The sequence below is a fragment of the Monodelphis domestica genome, chromosome 4, assembly GCF_027887165.1.
Source record: "Monodelphis domestica isolate mMonDom1 chromosome 4, mMonDom1.pri, whole genome shotgun sequence".
NCBI classification, from domain to species: Eukaryota; Metazoa; Chordata; class Mammalia; order Didelphimorphia; family Didelphidae; genus Monodelphis; species Monodelphis domestica.
The window spans coordinates 207333302-207355854 of NC_077230.1; the positions used below are offsets into that span (position 1 = coordinate 207333302).

Here is a 22553-nt window from a genome sequence, read left to right on the forward strand (position 1 = left end):
TACAGAATATAAGTATAATGAAGTGACTTTCATTGTTAAGTATATACTCCCTGCACTTGTAATAGAATAGAACCAAGGTTTCCTGAGTGATCTTATTCCATCAACTATTTCCTTTCGCTTTAAAAAAATGTTGATTCTGGTACCCATTCAAGTTATTATCCTGTCTCTTGCCTTTCACTGTTAAACTTCTTTAAATAATGATCTCTAGTAATGTAAGGAATTAAATAAAGGGTTTGACTATGTAAGAATTCTAAGATAATATTATGGTTGACTTTCTAAAATAGTATAGTTCAAATCAAAATGACCTTTAATAGCTTTTATTTGCAAAAAGAGTGGAAAGAGTGAAAGTAGAGAAATACAAAAAGAGGATAGAGAAGATGTGTACCCTATTACACTAAATATTGCTCCAGTATTCAGCTTAGCCCAACAGAGCTTGTTAACCCCCAACCAGAGGATCTGGAGTTCCACCCACACGGCCTCCTCCAAGAGGGAAAGGCCTTCTTGAAACTAAACTCTCTCCAGACACCAGGAGAGGAATGCCAGCTACTCATTCACCCAAGAGGCAGTCCAAATCCAAGATCCTCCATGCTCCAGATTCAGGCTGAAGAGGACTTTCCGAAGACAATCTCCAGAAGACTGCCTGTTGCATATTTTGTTATTTGGTTGTATTTTGCTCTTAATTTAATGTTTTTTGATTTTTTAATCATCATATACTTTACTTGATCTGTACGCTCATTGGTTGTGAGTACTAATTTCCAGTGCAGAATAAAAGCCCTCAAATCCTTTCTATCTCATTTATATCTGAATTTTGATGTAGTATTCTCAGGAATCTTCATTTTGGGGTTTCTTTAATGATTTAATGAAATATGGTATCTAAATTTTGTTGGGGGTTTTTTGTCATGATTTTCAGGTAGCCTGAGTAGATATGTTTTTTTCCTTCTATTTTTTTTTACTCTGATTTTTTAAAACTTTTCTTGGTATCTCATGGAATCATTAGCTTTTATTTGGTTAATTCTATCAGGGAGCTCTTTTCTTGGGTAAGATTTTGTACTGGGAATACAGGGCTAGGTTATTATTAGAAAAACTATAAACATAACTGACCAAATTAATAGCAAAAACAACAAAAGTCATATATAAATAAATGCAGAAAATCTATTGACAATATACTTTTTTTTGTCATAAGTACTAGAAAACATTGAAATAAAAAGATTTCTTAAATGATAAATTATATCTTAAAACCAAGAACAAGTAATTTCTGTAATAGAGGTTAGCTAGAGGCCTTTCCAATAAAATCAGGGATAAAGTTTGGATGCATATTATCACCATTCCTATTAGAAGAGTACTATAAATATCAGCAAAAGCAGTAAGACAAGAAAACAAAATTAACACTTTTTGCTGATTATATAATATTTCACTAAGAGAATTCTAGAATTTCAACTAGTTGAAAAATAATTAACAACTTAAGCAAAGTTGCAGAGTATAAAATAAACTCAAACAAATCATCTGCATTTCTATATATTGCCCCCCCCCAAAAAAAATTAGGAAAGATAGAGAAATTTCATTTAAAATAATGGCTCTATAAAATATTTGGAAGTGTGTCTGTAAAGGAACTATGTGAACATAATTACAAAACACCTTAAAAATAAAGACATTCAAATAATTGGAGAAATATTAATTGTTCATGATTAAGCCAGGCCAATATAATAAAAGTGACAATACTACCTAAATTAATTTACTTATGTAGTGCCATACCATTGAAACTCACAGAAGCTTATTTTAGAGATCAAGAAAAAACTAGTAACACAATCCATCTGAAAGAACAAAAGATCAAGAATATCAAGATAATCAGTGGGAATAAAAGTGGGAAGAAGGGGGCCTGGCATTACCAAGTTTCAAACTATAGTAACAAAGCCATAATTGTTTTTTAAAAATTATTTGGTACTGGGTAAGGAAAAGAGATCAATTAGCGAACTTAAATTAGACATACTGAAGCAAGTACAAAGTACAATACCAAATAAGCCCAGATATTGTTGTTAAGCTCCAAGATCATAGCTTTTAGAACAAGAATTCATTCTTTGACAAAAATTTTGGGGTAACTGGAAAGCAGTCTGGCAAAAATAAAGTTTAAACCAATATCTTGCATTTTTTGCCAAGACAAGCTTCAAGTGAGTACATGATTTAGACATAAAGGATGATACAATAGATGAATTAAAGGAGCATAGAAGAAATTACCTGTAAGATCTATGGACAAGAGAAGAGTTCATGACCAAACAAGAACTATAGGTGGTTACAAAAGGCAGAACAGTTTAAAATCCCTGCCTCTAGGTCTCTGAAGAAGATTAGAGGCTTTTAAGAGGATAAAGTTGGAAAGTAAAGGAGGGAAATTCAGCCAGAAACTCACCACCGAAACAGACAATAGCTTGTAGCCACAGTAGATGCCAACAGGCCAGCACGCTGCTCTCGGCTAACTCTCCACCGCCAATCAGGGAAAGAGAGTGTTCTGAGAGATGAAAAATCCCAAATATATAGACCGTTCACCCTTGTGCCTCCTATAAATTTTCACGTCTACCAATCACATCAAAGGCTTTCTCCAGGACTGCCCATACTTTTAGTTCTCATCTTTTTTTATTATATTTTTTGAGTTACTTAACACTTCTTTGTTAAGTTCACCTTTTGTTAGTTACTTGACCTTTTTGTGATTAATTTAACCTCTGTGGTTATTTAACATCTTTTTGTATTAAGATACTTGACCTGTTTGGTGATTAATTTAACCTTTATAGTTACTTACCTTTTTGTATTAAGTTACCTTTTTGTATTAAGACCTAAAAATAGACTTAGCTTAAAATTCTAGCTTCACTATAAGGTGAGAACTAAGTACTTTACTTGTTCAATGAGGAGATTACAACTTATCTTCCCCTAAAGTATGTCTTAGTAGGGTGGAGTAATTTTAAAGTTCACACTGGGACTATAATGATAGTTTCAAAACTCACTGTACTTTCCCTCCTTCAACTTATCTTATAGTTTGACTTTCTTCCCAGGGTACAGATAAACTCTTCTCAAGGTTTTTGAAAATAGGTCAGGAAAATTAAAGTTGGGGGGTGGGCAATTTTAGTCTAAGCAATGGCAATACTAAGGAGTCTTAAAAATTGGGATTACAAGCCAAATACTACTCTGAAAATTACTCACTGAATCTCATCCCACACATGATGAAAGGAATGATGATGAATGCAGAGTGCAAATTGAAGCATATTTTTTGGATAATAGCTAATGCAGGAATTTGTTTTACTTAACTATACATATTTAGAGTGGGTTTTATTTTTCATGCTTTCTCAATGGGTGGGGAAGGAAAGGTAAAGAGACAAAATTTGGAACTGAAAATAATACTTAATTTGAACAAATAAAACTTGAGAAAAAAATAGATCATTGTTGACACTGGTGAGAGCAGTGATGTTAGAAAGCAGATTACAAAGGGTTGATAAGTGAGTGATTATAGAGGAAGTGAAGTCCTGGACTATAGAGTTTTTCAAGAAGTTTGCCTGGGAAAAATCAGAGACAGAGGAAATAGCTTGAAGGCAAAATTAGGGTATAGGAAGGTTTTTTTTAAAGATAGGTAAAACGAACATATTTAAAGACAATAGAGAAGAAATATATGGATAGAAGAAATATATGGATATGAGGATATGGTCTGAAGACAGGAGAGGATAATATCAAGTGTACCCAGAAGGTTTGGCCTCAGCAAGCCAAAAGGTCACCTCTTTGTCAGAGACCAGAGAAAAAAGAGAAAAGATAGAAGAAGATGACATTAAAGGATTTTGACATAAATAAAATTGAATATGAATGAGTTCATGTCAAAATGGCTCAGTTTTCTCAGCAAAGAAAAAGGCAAGGTTCTCATAAAAAGGGAGAGGAGGTAAAAGCAATCCTAATGCCTCATCCCTACCTTGTTTCCTGGAAAGAAGTTCAGGAGAGAAAGAGGATCCATCACTATAGATCCTCCTTATCTCTCACTTCAGTTCCCACTTCCTTGAGTGGTCTGGGACCTGAGCCATCCCAACCTGCTGTGAGTCATCCTTTGAGTGACCTAGGTTATCTTACAGCTTGGGGGCAGCAGCATTGGATGTCTACTTTTTTAAAAATGCTTTACCTACAGGCTGAATTGGCCATCAAGAGATACCAATTTCAAGCTATCCTTGTGCAGGTTTTCAAATCCTGGTGAAGTAAGAGAGGTCCCGCTTGGATGTTCTTCCTTTCTACTGATTTTAAAGAATGTATTTTAGGAAAGGAAATATTTTAAATTATTGAGTTATAGGGAATTTCTATTAATACCTTTCTCATTAACTTTTGTCCTCAAAAAAGCATAATTTTGTTTACATCCTCAGCAAGGCATAATTTTATTTACATCTTCCCATGTAATAATACATTCCTACTTTCTAGAGTTTCTTTAACACAAAGGTGTATAAATATTTGCTGTATATGTGATTAAAATATCCTGGTCCAGTCAGGTCGAGATTGCAATAAATGCTCTGAATTAGGATTGCTTGAACTTTAAATATTATGAACATTTTATTTTTCCTGGTTGCCTTCTCAGTTTAAGCCAACTAACTCATTTGCAAAACAGGTTACTTATATTGCAGTACTTTAAGTACGTCTAAATTTGTTGGTGTGGGCACTCCCTCTATCGACAGAGAGTGCAATCCCTCTGTAATTTAGTATGTAGTCTTCAAGAATTTCACTGGGCAAAAAACTTCCCATTCCTTGGCCCAACCAACTAATGAGCCTTTCTAAACTTGGAGAGGCCAGTTCTCCATTAATATATAGTCCATCCATCATAACAACTATACTTGAAACCTTTCTAGCTTCAGAGAACTTGCCAAACCATGTGCCTAGCAAAACCTTCAAGAACCTGGGAGTAATTTCACTACAGTAATGAAGCAATAGAACACAACCTTATTGGAAAAATTTTTCTGATGAACTTTTCAAATATGAGCAAAATATTCAAACTTTTCCAATTTTAGATTATTTCTAGTTACCCTAATTTTAAGAATAATCATTGAATACTGTAAGTTTTACCAATTCCTTACACAAATTTTGCCACTTGTCCTCAACTCTGATAACTTGAACATCTCCAGTATTTTAAAATGATTTCCCACTATTTCCTTTCTAAATTTAGTGGAACTTTCTGCTTTGACATAATAGGAACTATTCTAGTCATAAAGAGTTAATACATTAAAAATCTGACGCCTTTCTATGTTATTTATAATTAACTTTTTTCCTTGTACCAAGTAACAAAAGTTTTTGCTTTGATTTATACTTTGCTAGAAAATTGATCAATTATCTAATAAAAATGTCTAACTATCTTTTAGGTCTCTTTCACAGACTTTCATTTTGTTTTTTTCTTGCCTGATGTTTCTTTTTTCCTTTGTGACTTAGCCTGATTTTTACTTTATGTGCTTTTTGAATTTGCCTTTTCCAAGTTCCTTCATGTTTAATTGAAAATTGCTACAGTTAATAATATTCTTTTTTTACACAAACATGGTTGGCTTCTATATGCAAAGCCCTGTGTTCATAGCACTGCTGGGATTCTTTCTGGTTTAAATTACCATTGTATCCAGCATTGTCACTGTAGTCTGCGTATTCCCAGGCAAAGAATCTATAGAAGTCAGGCTATTGCTTTAAAAATCTTTTTAAAAATTAGAAACGCATTCTGTTAAATTTCCTCAGTTAAACACTGTAGCAAAAATTAGAGTATTTTCTTAAACTTACTGAAGAATGGCAAATCAGAAAGTGACTATTTCAACCAGCTATATAAAACTCTTTTTCCAAACAGATTGTGATTTAGTAGTTGCTTTGACTTATTTTCCAAGGTTTTTCCTTTTTAGTTTACACCTTTCTACATAACTTCAGAATTATGAATTGAATATTATGTTAAAATTAGCCTAAACCACATAGGTTTGTCCTATCCTTAAGGCAAATTATGGGGTTTTTTTTTTCAACTAATTCAACAAAAGGAAGAAAACAGTAAGAATTTTTTTTTATCCTTTCTGAGGCAGAGTCTTTTTTGAAAATTCATTAACCCTGTAAATCTTTCAAAGACCCAGCAGCCTCACCCTACTGCTCAGCAGGTGCTACAGAGATGTCTCATGTTACCTTATAAATTAAACTACCATTTATAAGTACTGTGAAATTTTACAATGAATTAAGTAGTATCCTTATCATCATAAGTAGGATAATCTGGATCTATTTATTTATTTATTTTCACTAATTGGTAAAATTTGGCACAGCAACAATAATGCACTTAGTGATCTAAAAGAAGTAATGCGTAATTCATATCCCTAAACACTAAACTCATTTGTAACCTCAGGAACAACCTTATACCTAGGTAGCAGCCCACACAGTATATTTTGCAAGATGCCTCACGGTCCTTCTGCCTATCCAAAAACAACTTCTTTGCTGACTTGCTCTTCTATTTAGTTAGAAATTTACTATTAATGTCAGTAGGACTATTTTTGAAAAGCCAGGGTTAAATTCACTTGTTACTTGAGAGAGGAGGAAAGCTTCTAGAGGAAGGAGATAATCTCTGCCCAAGCCTTCTTCCATTAGTGCATATTAAGTTCTTTATTAGGTTCCCTTGCTATCACCATGAAAGGCAAAGACACAAGGAAGCTGATTTTTTCATGGGAATATATAAGCGAGGGAAGCCATCAGTCAATTACTAAGAATTTTTTAAGTACTTACTATGTTCCAGGCATTGTGCTAAACTTTGGGGATACAAAGATAATTGAAAGCTTAACTTGTCCTTAAGGAATTTACTTGGGTTGCATAGAGGCAAGTTTGATTAGATAAGAGTAAGAGACCATTGGGCTGCCAGGTCCAACCAGAGTACAGAATTAGCAAGATAATATTAGAAGAGATGGGTACAGTGAGTGTGGCTAATCTAGAACCAGAGCCTAGCCATACAGGGAAGCAATTGACTCTTCTTCTTTGCCTGTATCTCCACTCCTTTCTCTTGTCATCCTTTCCTGAAGTCTCCTCACACTTCAAACCTAAAACACCTCTGGAAAAACAAAAATGCAAACATAAGCATGATTCATGCAAATAAAAGGTCTAACAACTTATTCATTTTATTTAAAAGTTAAAGTTAACAAGTTACTGATTTTAATTGCGCCAAGAGACTAAAAATTAAACAAAAATCCAACAAAATTATTATTCAGCTAGACTGTTGCCTTCCAGGTCCTCCAAATTCAAATGAGATATAAAAAATACAGAAACAAGCCTTAAATTTCTTTCCCCTAAATATTCCCACATTCTGTGTATAGATAGGAAGGTGACAAGGAAACTTTTGGAAAAGGCAGAAATTTTTGTTTAAGAGTGATAATTGCTAAATGTATATTCTTGGAATTTTTAGCTTTTTAATTTTATAATCAAGAAGATCATTTAAAAAGAGTATGTTTGAACATGTGAAAACCAGAGGAATTACACATTGGCTATGGGAGGAAGTGTGGGGGAGGGCAGGGAAAGAACATGAATCTTGTAACTATGGAAAAATATTCTAAATTAATTAAATAAAAATTTAAAAAATAAAATAAAATAAAAAGAATATGTTTGAGAGCCAGGCCTAGAGACAAGAGGTCCTGGTTCAAATTTGGTTTCAGATACTTCCTAGCTGTGTGACCCTGGGCAAGTCACTTAATCCCTATTGCCTGCCCTTAACATTTGATTTTAGTATTTATTAAGACCAAATCTGATGAGTGCTTTTTTCATTTATTCATTCATTCATTCATTCATTCCCTCATTCATTTTAGCATTAACATAATGCTTAACATTTCTCTTGGCCTTCTTCCCTCTGTCAGCTGCGCTTTTCTTTTTCATCTCTACAGAGGGGAAAAGAAGAGAAAAGATGATAATGAAAAAGAATGGCATAAGGCCAAGAAAACATAAAATTGAATGTTATTGGACTCTGTAATCAGTGTTATATTATATGCCCCTAGTAATGAAAATTTTGGAACTAAGACTATAAGTGATATTTTGATTCTTTGGTGAGGAGGATAGTGTGTATCTGTATGTATTATGTAAAACTGCATAGTTATATGCATACAGTCACCTATTTATATTACACATTACAAATAGCTAACTACCCATTTATATTCATTTATTTATATAATAAAACTAGGAAAGGCAGCCAACTCTATAAAAGATGCTATTAAAAGGCTAACTCTCCCTTAAGGACTTAGATGGGGGAGGGAGAAGCAGAAGAATGTATAGTCCCTTGTTTCTTAATTGTTCAGCCAACTTTACTTATATTTTCTGGTGTATTTAGCAAATCATTAATTATAACCTCAGTGCTCTAAGATAGGGGTTTTAACACTCTGGTCTAATTTTTTTTATTCCTGTGTTTCAGTATATATAATCCTATGTATTTGGTTTCCTTTATAATCCTATGCATTGTAAAACAGTCTAAGAAGGGTTTCATAGGCTTTACCAGATTACAGAAGAAATCCATATTACAGAAAAGGGTTAAGAACCCCTGCTCTAAGACTGGAAATCACTTAGAAAGTGCCATCTTGTAATTATAAAGTTTCCTCATCTGGGAGTTACCTGTGTTGATAAAACACAGGTCCAGTCCCTATCCAATTTTAAAATTATTTCCTTTTTCTTAAAATTTCAGATTTATTTAAGTGGATTTCTTCCAAAGCTTGACTCTGATCACTCTTTGACAAATCTTTCAACCCCAGAAAGGAGTTTTATTTTCATAAATAATCGACCAGTACATCAGAAAGACATCCTAAAGGTAACCATGGTTTTGTAAAATTTAAAAAATGATGTGAATCAAAACTAGGTAAAAAAAAACAAAATTCTGTAATTTACAAGAGAAGATTGAGTATTTTATTGGGACTAGGATCTTTTTTTTTTTAATTCCTTTGAATCATGAAGCCTAGTGGCTTTGGGACATTGGATTTTCTCTGATAATAGTAGTTTGAGTTTTCATATACAATTCAAGGTGCCTAAAGGAACTTTAGCATAGAAATTGCTCCTTCATAGTTTATCTGCCATCACTTCACTTTCATTGATAAATGTTCTTGTGTTCATTATTTTTAAATTAGTGTTGGTCTCTATTTTCCAATTCATTCTAACAAATTTGCTATTTGTATTTGTAGTTAATTCGTCATTACTACACTGAGAAATGCCTAAAAGAGTCAACTCGTTCTTATCCAGTTTTCTTCATGAAAATTGTTGTGCCTGCAGCTGATGTAGATGTAAATTTAACACCTGATAAAAGCCAAGTATTATTACAAAATAAGGTAACATAATTTCATATATATTCTTCATGCTATAACTTGTGTTTGTGGAAAAGTGAAGTCTGAGGAAGAATTTTATTAAAGTTTTAATTTATAAACTTTGGACAGGTATGACTAGAACATTTGATTCCATCCAATCTTAGGACTTAAGGAAATTAAGACCAAGTTTGACCTCCTCCTTGATATAACTTTGCAGAGCTTTCTTTTAGCCCTTCTTCCCTTCCGTCTGAATACCTTTCTGTATTCCATATCAGAAGAGGGGAGGGAAGAAAAGTAAAAGAAGAAGATAAAGGAGGAAAGAAGATAAGGGAAAAGAATGATAAAGAAAGAAGGCACCCTTTGAAGTTTGAAAAAAGATAGTTTTAATATAAATGAAAGGAATTATTAAAGTTATGGAACTCATTAGCCCAAAGACCAACTGTAGACTGAAAAATGTAAGTAGGTTCAAGCAGACTTACGTAGAATTCATTGATCCATAATAGTTTATTAGAGAACACTAGGGATAACTACCAGATTAAAATCTTAATCTGTAGGTATTATGAAGAGCTATAATGCCTTAAATATAACATCATTTAGAATCATTATCAGAAACAAAATACTAGGCTGGCCCATGAAACTGACCTACTGATTTGTGTTTGTATAGTTAGCCATATTGACTTTCTATATTTTTTAAAAATTTTAAATGCATCTGATGAAGATCAGAGATTGCAAAAATGAGTGGTCATATGAAAAAGGGCTTTGTAGAATCATTCATAGAGCTATAGGTTTAAATACAGATGTTCTCTTATTTTTGCCACATTTCCTACACATCTATTATTTGTTTTCATAAAAGATTTATTTTAACATTTGGTGACTTTTGTTTTTAGGAATCACTTTTAATTGCTGTTGAAAATGTGTTGACATCATGGTATGGACCACTAATTAGTACAAATTCTCATGAAAATAATAAAGCAGATGTTTCCTCAGTTGACATGACTGTTAACAGAACAGTACAAACAGATGTGGATGTTAATGAAATGGAATCATCTGGAAATAGTTATTCAGATGTGGATATTTCAACCTTTTCATTCCAACATGACATGCAGAATTGTGAATCAGGAAATAACACTGAGGTCTGCTTAAAAAAACAGATAATTTGTCATGATAATCCTCATGGTTTTGATGGTGACATTTCTAATACTGATAAGATAAAGCAAAATACATTTCAAGACATCTTCATAAATAATTTTTCATCATGTAAGAATGACGCAAGCCAACATAATGAAACTTTTAATCTAAATGCTCTAAAGCATGTTCAGTCTATAAATGGCAATGGAGATGGTCCTATTAATGAGGTGGAAAAAAATGTGGCAGCAACACTATCTGAAATATCTTCTGAAATCTGTGCAGATGACTGGAGTAAGGGAAATGCACTTAAAAATTCAGTAGGAAAGAACATTGAACCTGTGGAAATTTTTGTGCCACAAGCAAAAAGTTTAACATCTGACCTAAATATAAACTGTAATCAACAAAATCCTGAACAGAAGAGTCCCAGTAAAAGCCCCAGTAAAAAGAAATCAAATGTGATAGATGACAAATGTGGGCAACTTACAGCCTATGATTTAATTAGCAGTCGAGTAATTAAGAAGCCCATTTCAGCAAGAGACCTTTTTATTCAAGATCAGCGTTCAAAATTTCTCAGTGAAAATTCAAAGACCCATCTAGAGGATATGACAGTACAAGCTGAAGAACTGTGGAAGACATTGAATGAAGAGGAAAGGATGAAGTAAGTTTCCAGATCTTACATGTGACCAGAATACTTAGTTGTTTCCATTCTATATGACTCATGAGGTAAAAAAAGTAAAATAAATATTAATTACTTATGAAAAAAGAAAATGGAAAATTATTTTCTGGCATGTCTAGAATCCTTTCCTGGCATTATATTATTTCTAATTTTCTTTCTGTGTAGGCCCTTACTGTTTTCTGCTTTATTAAATTGGGTATTAGAGACTTTCCATTCTGCTTTTCAGTTTAAAAGCATCACTTTCCTTATTATTTGTCTTACTTAAATGATACATCATTTCATTATAACTAAATTGTAGCACTTATCTAGGCAACTCAAAAGAGTTAATATCCCAATATTCTATATATTTGCATGATATATAAATCTGACAATGTTATGTTATAAAAATTAGATGCTTTTTGAAAATATATAAATTTATAGTTCTATTTATTCATTTCTGAATAGTAGCTACCCATTATGTCTCAATACAGAAATAATTTTTAATTAGATTACCAGAGCCAATATTCAGAAAACAAAATGGCATTCTTAATTGATTAGAACAGAAATCCTTAATTTTTTGTGTGTCATAAGCCCTTTTAACAGTCTGGTGAAGCCTGTGTACACCTCATAATAATATTTTATTTACTGAGTAAAATTTAGTTTTTTAAAAAGCCTGGTATTTTAAAACAGCCACTTCTCATTCTCCCTATTCTAAGTTTCAATGTTTTTAAAGTTTTTTTTTTCTTTATAGATATATAAATATTTGTGAGAATTGAGAACCCCATTATGTCCTATTTGTTCTTCCTGGAGCAGTCACCGGTATCCAAAATTTTTGTGAAAAATGACCAGAATACAAAAAATACTTCCTTTTTTAAAAAAATAAAAATAAAAACCCTTACCTTCTATTTTATTTTATTTTATTTTAAAAACCCTTACCTTCTGTCTTGGAATCAATACTGTGTATTGGTTCCAGGGCAGAAGAGTGGTAAGGGCTAGGCAATGAGGGTTAAGTGACTTGCCCAGGGTCACACAGCTGGGAAGTGTCTGAGGCCAGATTTGAACCTAGGACCTCCCATCTCTAGGCCTGGCTCTCTTCCACTGAGCTACCCAGCTGCCCCCTACCTTCCATTTTATAATCAATACTGTTCTAAGGCAGAAGAATGGTAAGGGTTAGGCAATGGGGGTTAAGTGACTTGCCCAGAGTCACAAAGCTAGGAAGTGTTCAAGACAAGATTTAACCTAGAACCTCCTGTCTCTAGGCCTAATAAACACTTCCTTTTAAGTTTTTGTACTCACCTATGCTCTTTCTGTCATTATAGGTATTTCTTACTCATTTGTAAAAATGTCCCAAAACATCTCAATGATAATAGGAAAGACTTTTTTTTTCTCCCTTGATCTTTATTCATTAGAGTTCTGACATGGGGAATCAAGCCTTCCAGATTATTGGCTAGCTGAATTCCTGAGACAGAAGCTGACTTCTCAGCAATTGGTTCTATAAAATCAGAACAGGGTACCAAAATGAAAGATAATTCTCTTTTCCTTTATGGTCAACATGTATATTTTCAGTTTATCTTTATATAACCTGTCATTCCTTATTTCTCCTGACTCCATTTGTTCCCACTTAGGAAATACTAGTTGCTAGGAACGGAGAAAAAATTTAAACGTTGGTTTTTTTTTAAATACTTTTAGGCTCATGATATTTGGCTTTAACATTTCAGAATGTATATATTTTCATTATGGTAATAAAGTCACTTAAGGAAAATCTAGGTTCTTCTGTATTATAGATTTGAATTTAGTGTTTTAAGGTGTTTTCCTTTGTATGAACTGCCAAAGAACAAATAATATTTAGATTAATGTAGTTCTTCCATGGAACTGCATCCCTAATCTATCAAGTCAGCAGAAATTACTCATGAACTTTGGACCATCAGGAATTAGGTATGTGAGTTTTTCTTTATAGAATTAAAATTGTTTAAATAAGAAAATAGTGAGCTACTATAGAATTATTAGTTTACCAGAGAGAAGCTGTGTAGAAATTTCTTTTTAAGTATCCCAGAAAAGTATTAGAAGCTTTAAGGTGTGAATGGGAGAAAGGAAGGAACATTTATTATGTATCAGGCCCTGAGCTATTCACAAGGGACACAAAGTGAAAACAGTTCAAGTCCTGTCCGAAAGATTACAATTTAATTGGAAGAGATGGCAGAATAAGGGAGTATGGTGTTCAGGATAGGGGGAAGTATTGTGGTTTAAAAAGTTGTTGGGATAGTTGAAGGAGTAGTTGACATACACTTTCTAGTAATAATGGCAGTATTGATTTCAGATGAGGAGCCTCAGGGATTTTAGTGGACACATAGGACAATAGAGTGACAGGTGAAAATATAGAGAATAAAGACAGGTGAGAATATAGAGAATAAACTGTGTGGCCAGAGCTTGCAGTGAAGTAGTCCATCATATCAGTGCCCACCAGTGAGGATTTGGTGGAGTTCAAAGAAAGTTTCAATAGTATCTCAACTTTGAAAGGTTTCATTCAGATGAGTCTGGTCCCAGAGACAGGGAAGAAGATGAGGAGACATATTTCCTAAACAACAGATCTAAACATTTTATTGTTACCTGTTGAAAAGAAAAAACACCTCCAAAAAACCATAAGTGAAATTTTTTTCTAAAATGGGAATTTTGGAATTCCAGGTGGGGAATAATGAAGATGTGGCCCTCCTCCTCCTTCCAGAAGTCTTGAAAGATAGTAAGGACTAGGTCATGAAGAGTTTCAAATGCAAAAAGAGGATTTTCCTTTGATCCTGTAAGACAAAACAGTGTAGATGAAGTTTGCTGAGCAGGGAAGTAACATAATTAGACCAACCTCTTTAAGGTGGCTATGTGAAATATAAATCGGAACGGAGATAGACTTAAGACAGGGAGATCTAAGACACTATTGCATTAGTCCAGGTGAAAGAAAATAAGGACCTGAACTAGGGTGGTAACTATATAATGTTGAGGAGAAAGAAGCAATAAGATTTGGTCATTGATTGCATAAGTGGATTGATTGAGAATGAGGAGTTGAGGATGACACTGAGATAACTAACTAATAAGCCTAGATAACTGGAAGAATAATAATATTACAGCTTTTGACTGCAATAGGAAGTCTGGAAGAGAGATAGGCTTGTCAGGGGTAAAGGGGGAAAGATAATGAGTTTCTTTTTTGGAAATACCTCTGAGATATCCAGTTTGAAACATCTAGTAGGCAGTTGATATATTATTTATTTTTGCTTTTCTTTGTAACATCAGCACTTAGTACAATGCCAGTCACATAGTAGATGCTTAATAAATATTTGTTGACTTGACTTGGAATAATAGTACCTTAAACTGGGATAGGATAGGATAGGATCAGAATTTCTTGAGCTGCTGATATACTACTTTTAAGGGTAACAGGACTGAGATTGCTTAATTATTTGCCCTTCTTGAGCAGATTGGAATCTAAATCTGGGCTACATGCCATAGATTCCCTTTGCCACTAGGAATTTCAGTCAAATGAATGGTAATTTGGAGATTCTGTAGGAGAAGCCATATCACTAATTCATTTCTACTGTTAATTTGGTATTTTAGACACTATGGTATTAAAATGTAGTAAGACAAAGCCATCTAATTAGATGTTTTTTTAATAGCATAAACATTCTTTGAATGTATTGCTTATTGGTCAGATCAAAACCACAATAGTATTAAGGTTTAACTTTTTCCATTCAAGTTAATAAATCCCTTAACTACATTATCTACATAGGTAGCAGCTGTTTTTTATCTCAGCATTTACTTAATATTTTCTTGGACATGGCTTACTGTTCATCCCAAGAAACTAATTAAATTGACTAACTTGAGTAAACCCAAGATTGATACCATATGTGAAAGTTCAGAATATTATAATTAATTACAAATGGTGACCTTTTTGTTGAACTAATTTTCCACCATACAGGAAAAATCCTGAAGTTTAATGTTCCAACACTAAAAATACTTATTTCTGTTGAATAAAATGTTCTATATTGAAAATTAAGTGAACTTTATATTGCTGCCCAGACCCTGTTTAACAAAAAGAAGGGAACTAAAAAATTTGCAGATGTGAAATTATAAAGTAGCCTCAAATATTTTTCATTTTTTTACACTGAAATAGTGGGTTTTGACACTGAGAGCTATGTTATCCTTTTTTCTAGATACCTTTCAAAGTTATAGATTTAACCATAGTTTTCACAAGGAATTATATTTCCTAATACACTCTGTGTACTTCTTCACATGAAGAAATTATGCAAGAAAAATATCTGAGAACATTCTTTTTCCTTTCACAAAATTACTAAGATTTTTAAAAACTATACATTTATAAATGCTCTGACAATTAACACATCTTTGGTTTAAAAAAAATGTGTTTGGTATTGTGCAAAAAAGCTGTACTATGTTGTACAAATTACATTGTAAATATTGTAAAAATGAGATCCAATAAATAGATATCCATTTTGATGGGAGGATCTTGCATAGAGGATTTATCAGAAAGCAGATTATTGTAATATCCTCCATATTGGTGTTTTGCCGCCTGTCCCCTCTCCAGTCAAATTAATACATGGTTTTCAACATGTCATTCTTTGATTAAAAAAACAATACATACTCAGATATATAAATATAGAATACAAAGTAATTTTAAGAGTTAAGAGATGCTTGGAAGGCTAACAGTAAAGAAAGGCATTTCTTAACTTACCTTAAAATTACTTTGTATTTATTGTATATGTAGAGGATCTAGAACATTAACTCCAGATACTGGAATTTACCTTTCAGTCTAACTTCAACCTTGTCTCATAGTACTCCTATACACTCCACATTCTACTCACACTAGTCTATTCTCTTAACTATATTTGACTTTTCCTCTCATATCTTTATATCTTTACTCACCCTATCCTCAATTTGTACAAAAAGCTCACCCATCTCACTCCCCCATCCATTTGTTGAAGTTCTTTCCTTCCATCAAAACATAAACAAGTTCTGTCTTCTTCCATGACTAGTTAAAAGTCATAACCTGCACTTTTTCATAACATCTTGCCCTGTCTTAAGTCCCTTTTCCTCATATTAGTTATTTGCATGCATATCTTTCTATCCTTGTTAAAGCATAAGTTTGGCAAAAACAGCATCTATGTTATATTTTCCTTTGTGTAGTCCAAGAACTTGGTGCAATACTTCGCATATTATAGATGCTTTAATAAATGTTTCTTGAGTTATTGAAGCAAGGAAATGAGTTGCACAAGATTGAAAAGATACAATAAAGAGGTTACTTTTTGTGTCAGTGGAAGGAATACCTGTACTGGTGGTGATAGTTCTCATTCATATTTAAGAGTTACAAAGTGTTTTCCCAACAACTCTGCAAGGTAAGTAGGGTAAGTATTATTTTATATGTGTTTTACTGATGAGGAAACTGAGAATTCATAGAATTGAAATGATTTGTCCAGGATCACTTGAGTTGATGAATTTTAGGATTGGAATGCAAACCCCGGCCTTCTTACTCTAGCTATAATACTTGATGAAATCACAAATTCTTAAATGCATCATAATAAAAGTATAATTCTAAAGTAGAAATTGATATGTGTGTGTATGTAACTATATTTGTCTTACCCATTCAGTGATTCTTTTTTTTTTAAACCCTTACCTTCCGACTTAGAACGTTCTAAGGCAGAAGAGTAGTAAGGGCTAGTCAATGGAGGTTAGGTCACACAGCTATGAAGTGTGCAGATTTGAACCCAGAACCTCCCATCTCTGGGTCTGACTCTCAACCCTCTGAACCACCTGGCTGCTCCCCCATTCAGTGATTCTGAAAAAAAAAGTAGAAGAAAACAGAGTACTAATAGTAGAAAATGTGTTTACTAACTTTTATTATTGTTATTAAGGGGATATCTAAATAAGTTATTTATTTCAAAATAAATAGAATTAGAAGCTCTTGCCTTTGAGTCAATAATTTTGTTTCTTGCAACCTTCAAAAGAAACAAAACAGCAAGTGAGAACAGGTACCAATGTACATTGGTAGAATTGGGTTTCTTTATTTATACTAGGGTTCCCAACATTCACAGAATTACAGATGCAGACCTTATTCCCTTCTCCTAGCCCCCCCCCAAAAAAGAATATTATCCTAAATTTTGCTTTTACTGAAATTCTGAGGAAAGTTTCTATTTACCACATTAATCTTTAATATTTAGTTTCAGTGATTCTAAAAGAAAAAATGGAAGAAAATGTGTTTACTAACTTTTATTGTTATTAAGCAATTTCTAAAGGAATCCCAAGAGAGCAAGGTAGCACAGTGGGTAGAGTGCTGGGCCTGGAATCAGAAAGACTTAACTTTATGAGATCAAATTTGGCTATAGACACTGAGTAACTGTGCAACCCTGGGCAAGTAGCTCAACCCTTTTTGCCTCGGTTTCCTCACCTATAAAATGAGAAGGAGAAGGAAATGGCAAACCACTCTAGTATCTTTGTCAAGAAAACTCCACATGGTGACTTCCAACATTTCTTTGCTCTATGGCCCTGAACAAATCACTTAACCCTGATTGCTTTGCCGTTGCTACTTTTCTGTCTTAGAAATAATACTAAGGTGAGGATTTACAGAAAAGAAAATCCCACATGGAGTCTCAAAGAGTCAGATATGACTGAACCAACTCAAAAAATGACAACAAAAGAATTATTGATGTACTAATCACTGATTTGCTTTACTGTGAAATTAAAAACTAATAGAGAACTTGAATGCTAGTGGAGAACATTGTAGTTTCTATACACAAAAATAAATTCATTTACATTAATTATCTCCAGCTGCATTTTATTTTTCATTTAATTATATTTTCTATGTCCTATCAATTAAGAATATATCTTATTATGTTCTTTTTGGTTGTATTTTTCTCTTTTTAGATATGAAGATAAAGCTGCTAAAGATCTAGAGCGATACAATAAGCAAATCAAGAAGGCTACTGAACAAGGGTTACAAAGAACAACAAAAGAAAATGAAAAAAGATCAAAATTAACAACAATGCAGAATCTGGCACAAAAACACAAGCTAAAAACTTCATTTTCTAATCAGCCAAAACTTGATGAGCTTTTTTCTCAAAGTGAGAAAAGGAAAAGCAAGTCACAAAATATAAAAATTTTACAGATTCCTTTCTCTATGAAAACCTTAAAACTTAAGTATAGGAAGCATATGAAAAGTGATTTACTATATAAAGAAGAACTTTGCCTGATCCATCATTTAAGTTTTCCTGATGCATGGATAATTGCTTCCCAAAAAGAGATCATGTTATTAAACCCATACAGAGTGGAAGAAGCTTTACTATTTAAAAGACTTCTTGAAAATCATAAACTTCCTGCAGAGCCATTGGAGAAGCCAATGATATTAACAGAGAGGTATGATGGAGAAATATAAATATGCTGAATTTTTTTTCTTTAAAGTTTATTATGAAATTTTAAGACAAGTTATGCTTAAAGTAAGGACATCTTAGATGCAAAGCTTCAAAAAAATACCGTGTTTATTTATAGTAATTGTTTTGAAAATCCTTCAGAGATGGATAATTTGTAGAATATTCAATAAAGTGCACTTATGCATCAAGCCCATTTATCCCAATGGCTAAGTGACTATTAGTATTATTTACTGTAAGAGTGGCTTGCTACTCCAAATTCACCATTAGTAAGTAATTTGGGCATCTTAAGGGAAGAACAGGAATTGCTTTCTCTAAGCATGAATTAGTGTTGGCTGATATCTTGAAATATTCCACTAAATTTTTGTGGGGGGAAGTGGGGACCCTGACTATGACACAAAAAAAGTTATGATCTGTGTCTTCTAGAACCACTGTTAGAATAGATTTCTATATATAGTGCATGTTTCTTTTAGAGACCTAGGATGTTTTTGCATATTTATATATTTTCAAAATACTGCTTGAAATATGACATAACAGTAGATATTCCCATTTGGAAAATGGGTAAAATAAAAACACAGAGAAGTTAAGTGATATTCTAAAGGTCAAACAGTCACTGTGACCAATGTAAAGTGAAGTCAACACATATCTTCTGATTTTAGCCAAGTATATCTTTCAGGCTATGGTATCTCGTCTCTAGTACATATGTTGGTGAGATCTTCGTTTATTCTCTTTCTTGAGGGAGTCTGGGGATTGATAATGAAAGCACCCTTTTCTGAGAATAATAAGATGGCAGACACTCAGAAATCAGCAAGCCCCCTCTAAAAAGCTTTTGTGTGACCTAAGCATCAATTGGGTAGGTGCCAAAGATGAACTTTAGCTACTGCACAGTTTTTCAGCAGGCCAACCCAGGCCACACCACTCAAATTCAACTCATGACCATCCTTGGCACAAACACAACAGGCATTCCAAACTATGCTCCAAACTATGCAGGAAGCTTTCCCTGACTATTGGAGTTATTAGATTTTTGAACAAGTTTCTAAGAAAAGTTATCAGATCTACTTTCTAGAAGTTCTTAAGAACAAGAAGAATACTATCTTACTTAAATGACTTTAAAAACCTCCCTAGAGATTGGATGTTAATCAAGAAGATATCTCAAGTGGCTTAATAATTAATGTATTATTGTATCCATTTAGAAAATAGAATGGCATTGGTTTCTAAAAAATGTTTTTATCTTTACAATATTATATTTGGGAAATATTTTTCCCAATCTTACAAAATTTGTATTTAAGCATTGTAGCTAATATAGGCCACCTTATATTCCTTTTTAGCTCTTTGTAATGCCTAAACTATGCTTTCAATATTGTGAATCCTTGTTAATGCTACTGACTAAAATTTCAATCCAGCAAATATTTTTTGAATGCTCGTTATGTCCAGGGTCCCATGCTTGTAAAATTTGCCCATATAGTACCTCTTTATACTTTTGAGGTGGCATAGCAGAGTAGCAGAAACACTGAATGTAGCATCAGAAGCTAGAAATTATTGTTGACACAGTCACTTCTCTATCTGTAACATTGGACAGATCATCTAACTTCTCTGGACTTGTTTTGTCATTTATAAAGTCAAGATACTAACAACTTAAGGATGTTGTGAGGAAAGTTCTACTTAGTAAACCTTAAATAAAACATTATGTATATATGTGTAGTAATTATTATTGTTCTACAGCTTAAGTACTGTCTTCTTCACAATAACCCAGTGAGGTTAGTGATGTAAACATTATCTCCATTATTCAGATGAGGAAATTGAGTCTTGGAAAAGTGAAATGCCTAAAATAGTACCACTTCATATCAAAACTTGCACTCAAAACTTTTCCTCTTTTCACTATGCTTCACTGCCTCTTTATATAAGTAAGAGATATTTTTAGTTTTCCCATCACCAAACATGCTGCTTATATTACAAATATTTAATAAGTGTATTGTTGAATTAGATTTATTTTAACAATGAGATTCATCCATGAGAATGATTTTTAAAATGAACCTTGAGTAATCTTCTAAGGGAGTTTTAAGGAGAATATTTTCATTTTTTTCTTATTAATTTTGCCATATATAATTTGATAAAAGGCCATGGTTTCTTTTTCAGTCTTTTTAATGGGTCCATTTATTTAGAGGTCTTAAGTAAAATGACAATGGATGATCAAGATTTCAGTGGCTCAACCTACTTGTCTGATCCACGCCTTACAGCAAATGGATTTAGGATAAAAATGATACCAGGTATGATGGTATGTTTGATTTATTAAGTTTGAAAAATTCAGATGCTTACTTTTTATAAACTAGCTCCCTTTTAAATTTTATACTTTGAATTATTAATTTTCTGAAATTATTTTCTATAACTTTAATGTATTAACTTTCTTCTCAATATATGAAATAATAGCTATGTAAGAATTTTTCTTTGTCTCATTTTATAAAAGCCATCATATACTCAACATGTAAAAAAACTGATTTCTTGCTTAGCATAAATGGATTTGAAATAGCCTTGCAATCATGTTGTTTTAGATAATCAGGGAGTTTTATAATAATCTTTATCATTCCTTTAAAATTTGGGCTGACCTATTTGTTTCATTTATTAATTGAAGGAAATATTGGCCAAAGAAATAGGATAGACAAAGAACAGTGTATATATTCTTTCTTTTAAAAAAATGGATTAAGATCTTTCAATTTGACCATTGCAAACACATAACCACAGATATAATTAGTTTGAGAAATTCATTAAGCTTCTACCTCTAGTTCATTCCTCTTTCTGTAGCCTTGTTTGTAAAGAATAAAAATTCTATTTTTTTATCTTCTATTCTGAAATAGATTTTGGTTGACACTACTTTCTGGAATGGTGAGATATTTAGTCCCTTCTAAGACTTTTTTCCTTTATCTTATCTCCAACCTAAATCCTTTAGTTCATTCCCTCTGGTTCTGGATCATATTGTATTGCTTTGCAGCCATTCTTTGCATCTGTTGAAGATCTTTCCCTCCTGTATAAGCAAAACACTTTAATGATTTTTTGCCCTTGAGCTGTAGGATCTAAATTAATTCAAAGCCATCCTACATTTTTTTTTTTGCTTTGTCTCTTCAGTTCTACAGTTCAGAGCTCTTTAGAGTCCTACTCTTTTTCTGAACCATTTTTTCCTATCCTGTATGGTTTGTCTAAATCATTCAGCAGCAATTTGTTTAAACTGGTCTTAGACTTTAGTGAAACTAGATTCTTCACCTTTTGTTCTAAGCTGACATCTCAGCTTGGTCTCAGTAGCCATGTAGTCTCTTTGGGAGATCCCTTCTTTTTTTTTTTTAATTGAAAACTTTTATTTAATTAATTACTTTAGGACATTTTTCCATGGTTACATGATTCATGTTCTTTCTCTTCCCTCCCTCCCGTTGCCGACACGCAATTCCACATTTACATGTATCATTGATCAAGACCTATTTCCATATTATTGATAATTGCACCAGGGTGATCATTTAGTCTACATACCCAATCATATCCCCATTGACCCATGTGTAGATCACTTCTTTTTCTGGAACTTATTTTCAGACCCTTAGTTCTCTCTCATATCCAGAAACTTCTTTGTTTCTTACTTTCTCAGCCAGAACGTTTTTCTTCTTTTTAAGCTGCAGAATCAGTTCTTGTGCTTTAAGAGATAGCTTGAGCCCCCTACTTAGTTGTAGAAAGGAGATCATTGCTGCCCTAAACCCCTGGAATAATCAAGTAATAAATAATCCTGCCAATTTTCTTGAATTTTCTTTTATATGTGTCACTCAGTTTCCCTGAGGGAGGAGTTTTCTAGAATCCAGTTGTTACAGGTGGATTACAGTGTCACAAGGTCAAAAATGTAGAGCTGAAAGTGAGACCTCAAAGGTCCTCTATTCCAAGCCCCTCATTTTATAAATTAGGAAACTGAGGCTCAGGGAAGTTAAGTTACTTGCCCAAGATCACACAGGACATAAGTCTCAGAGGCATTTTGATTTGAACCTAAGTCCAGAGCCAATGCTCATTCCAATGTATTATACTGCCCCCAAACAATATATCAGGGATGAG

At 33.0% G+C, this 22553-nt stretch overlaps 1 protein-coding gene across 5 annotated transcripts in view; it reads left to right on the forward strand.

Moving 5' to 3' along the window:
- Positions 1-22553, forward strand: part of PMS1 (PMS1 homolog 1, mismatch repair system component) — a 119282-nt gene that overhangs the window by 91196 nt on the left and 5533 nt on the right. For 4 of the 5 annotated variants that reach the window (XM_007494502.2, XM_001378605.3, XM_007494504.2 and 1 more), the window contains 5 exons: positions 8666-8788; positions 9156-9299; positions 10163-11061; positions 17974-18462; positions 20610-20740. In XM_007494502.2, coding sequence (XP_007494564.2) covers positions 8666-8788; positions 9156-9299; positions 10163-11061; positions 17974-18462; positions 20610-20740 — 1786 coding nt within the window. Of the gene's footprint in view, positions 1-8665; positions 8789-9155; positions 9300-10162; positions 11062-17973; positions 18463-20609; positions 20749-22553 lie in introns of all 5 variants that reach the window. The other variant, XM_007494505.3, reaches the window with a different exon arrangement.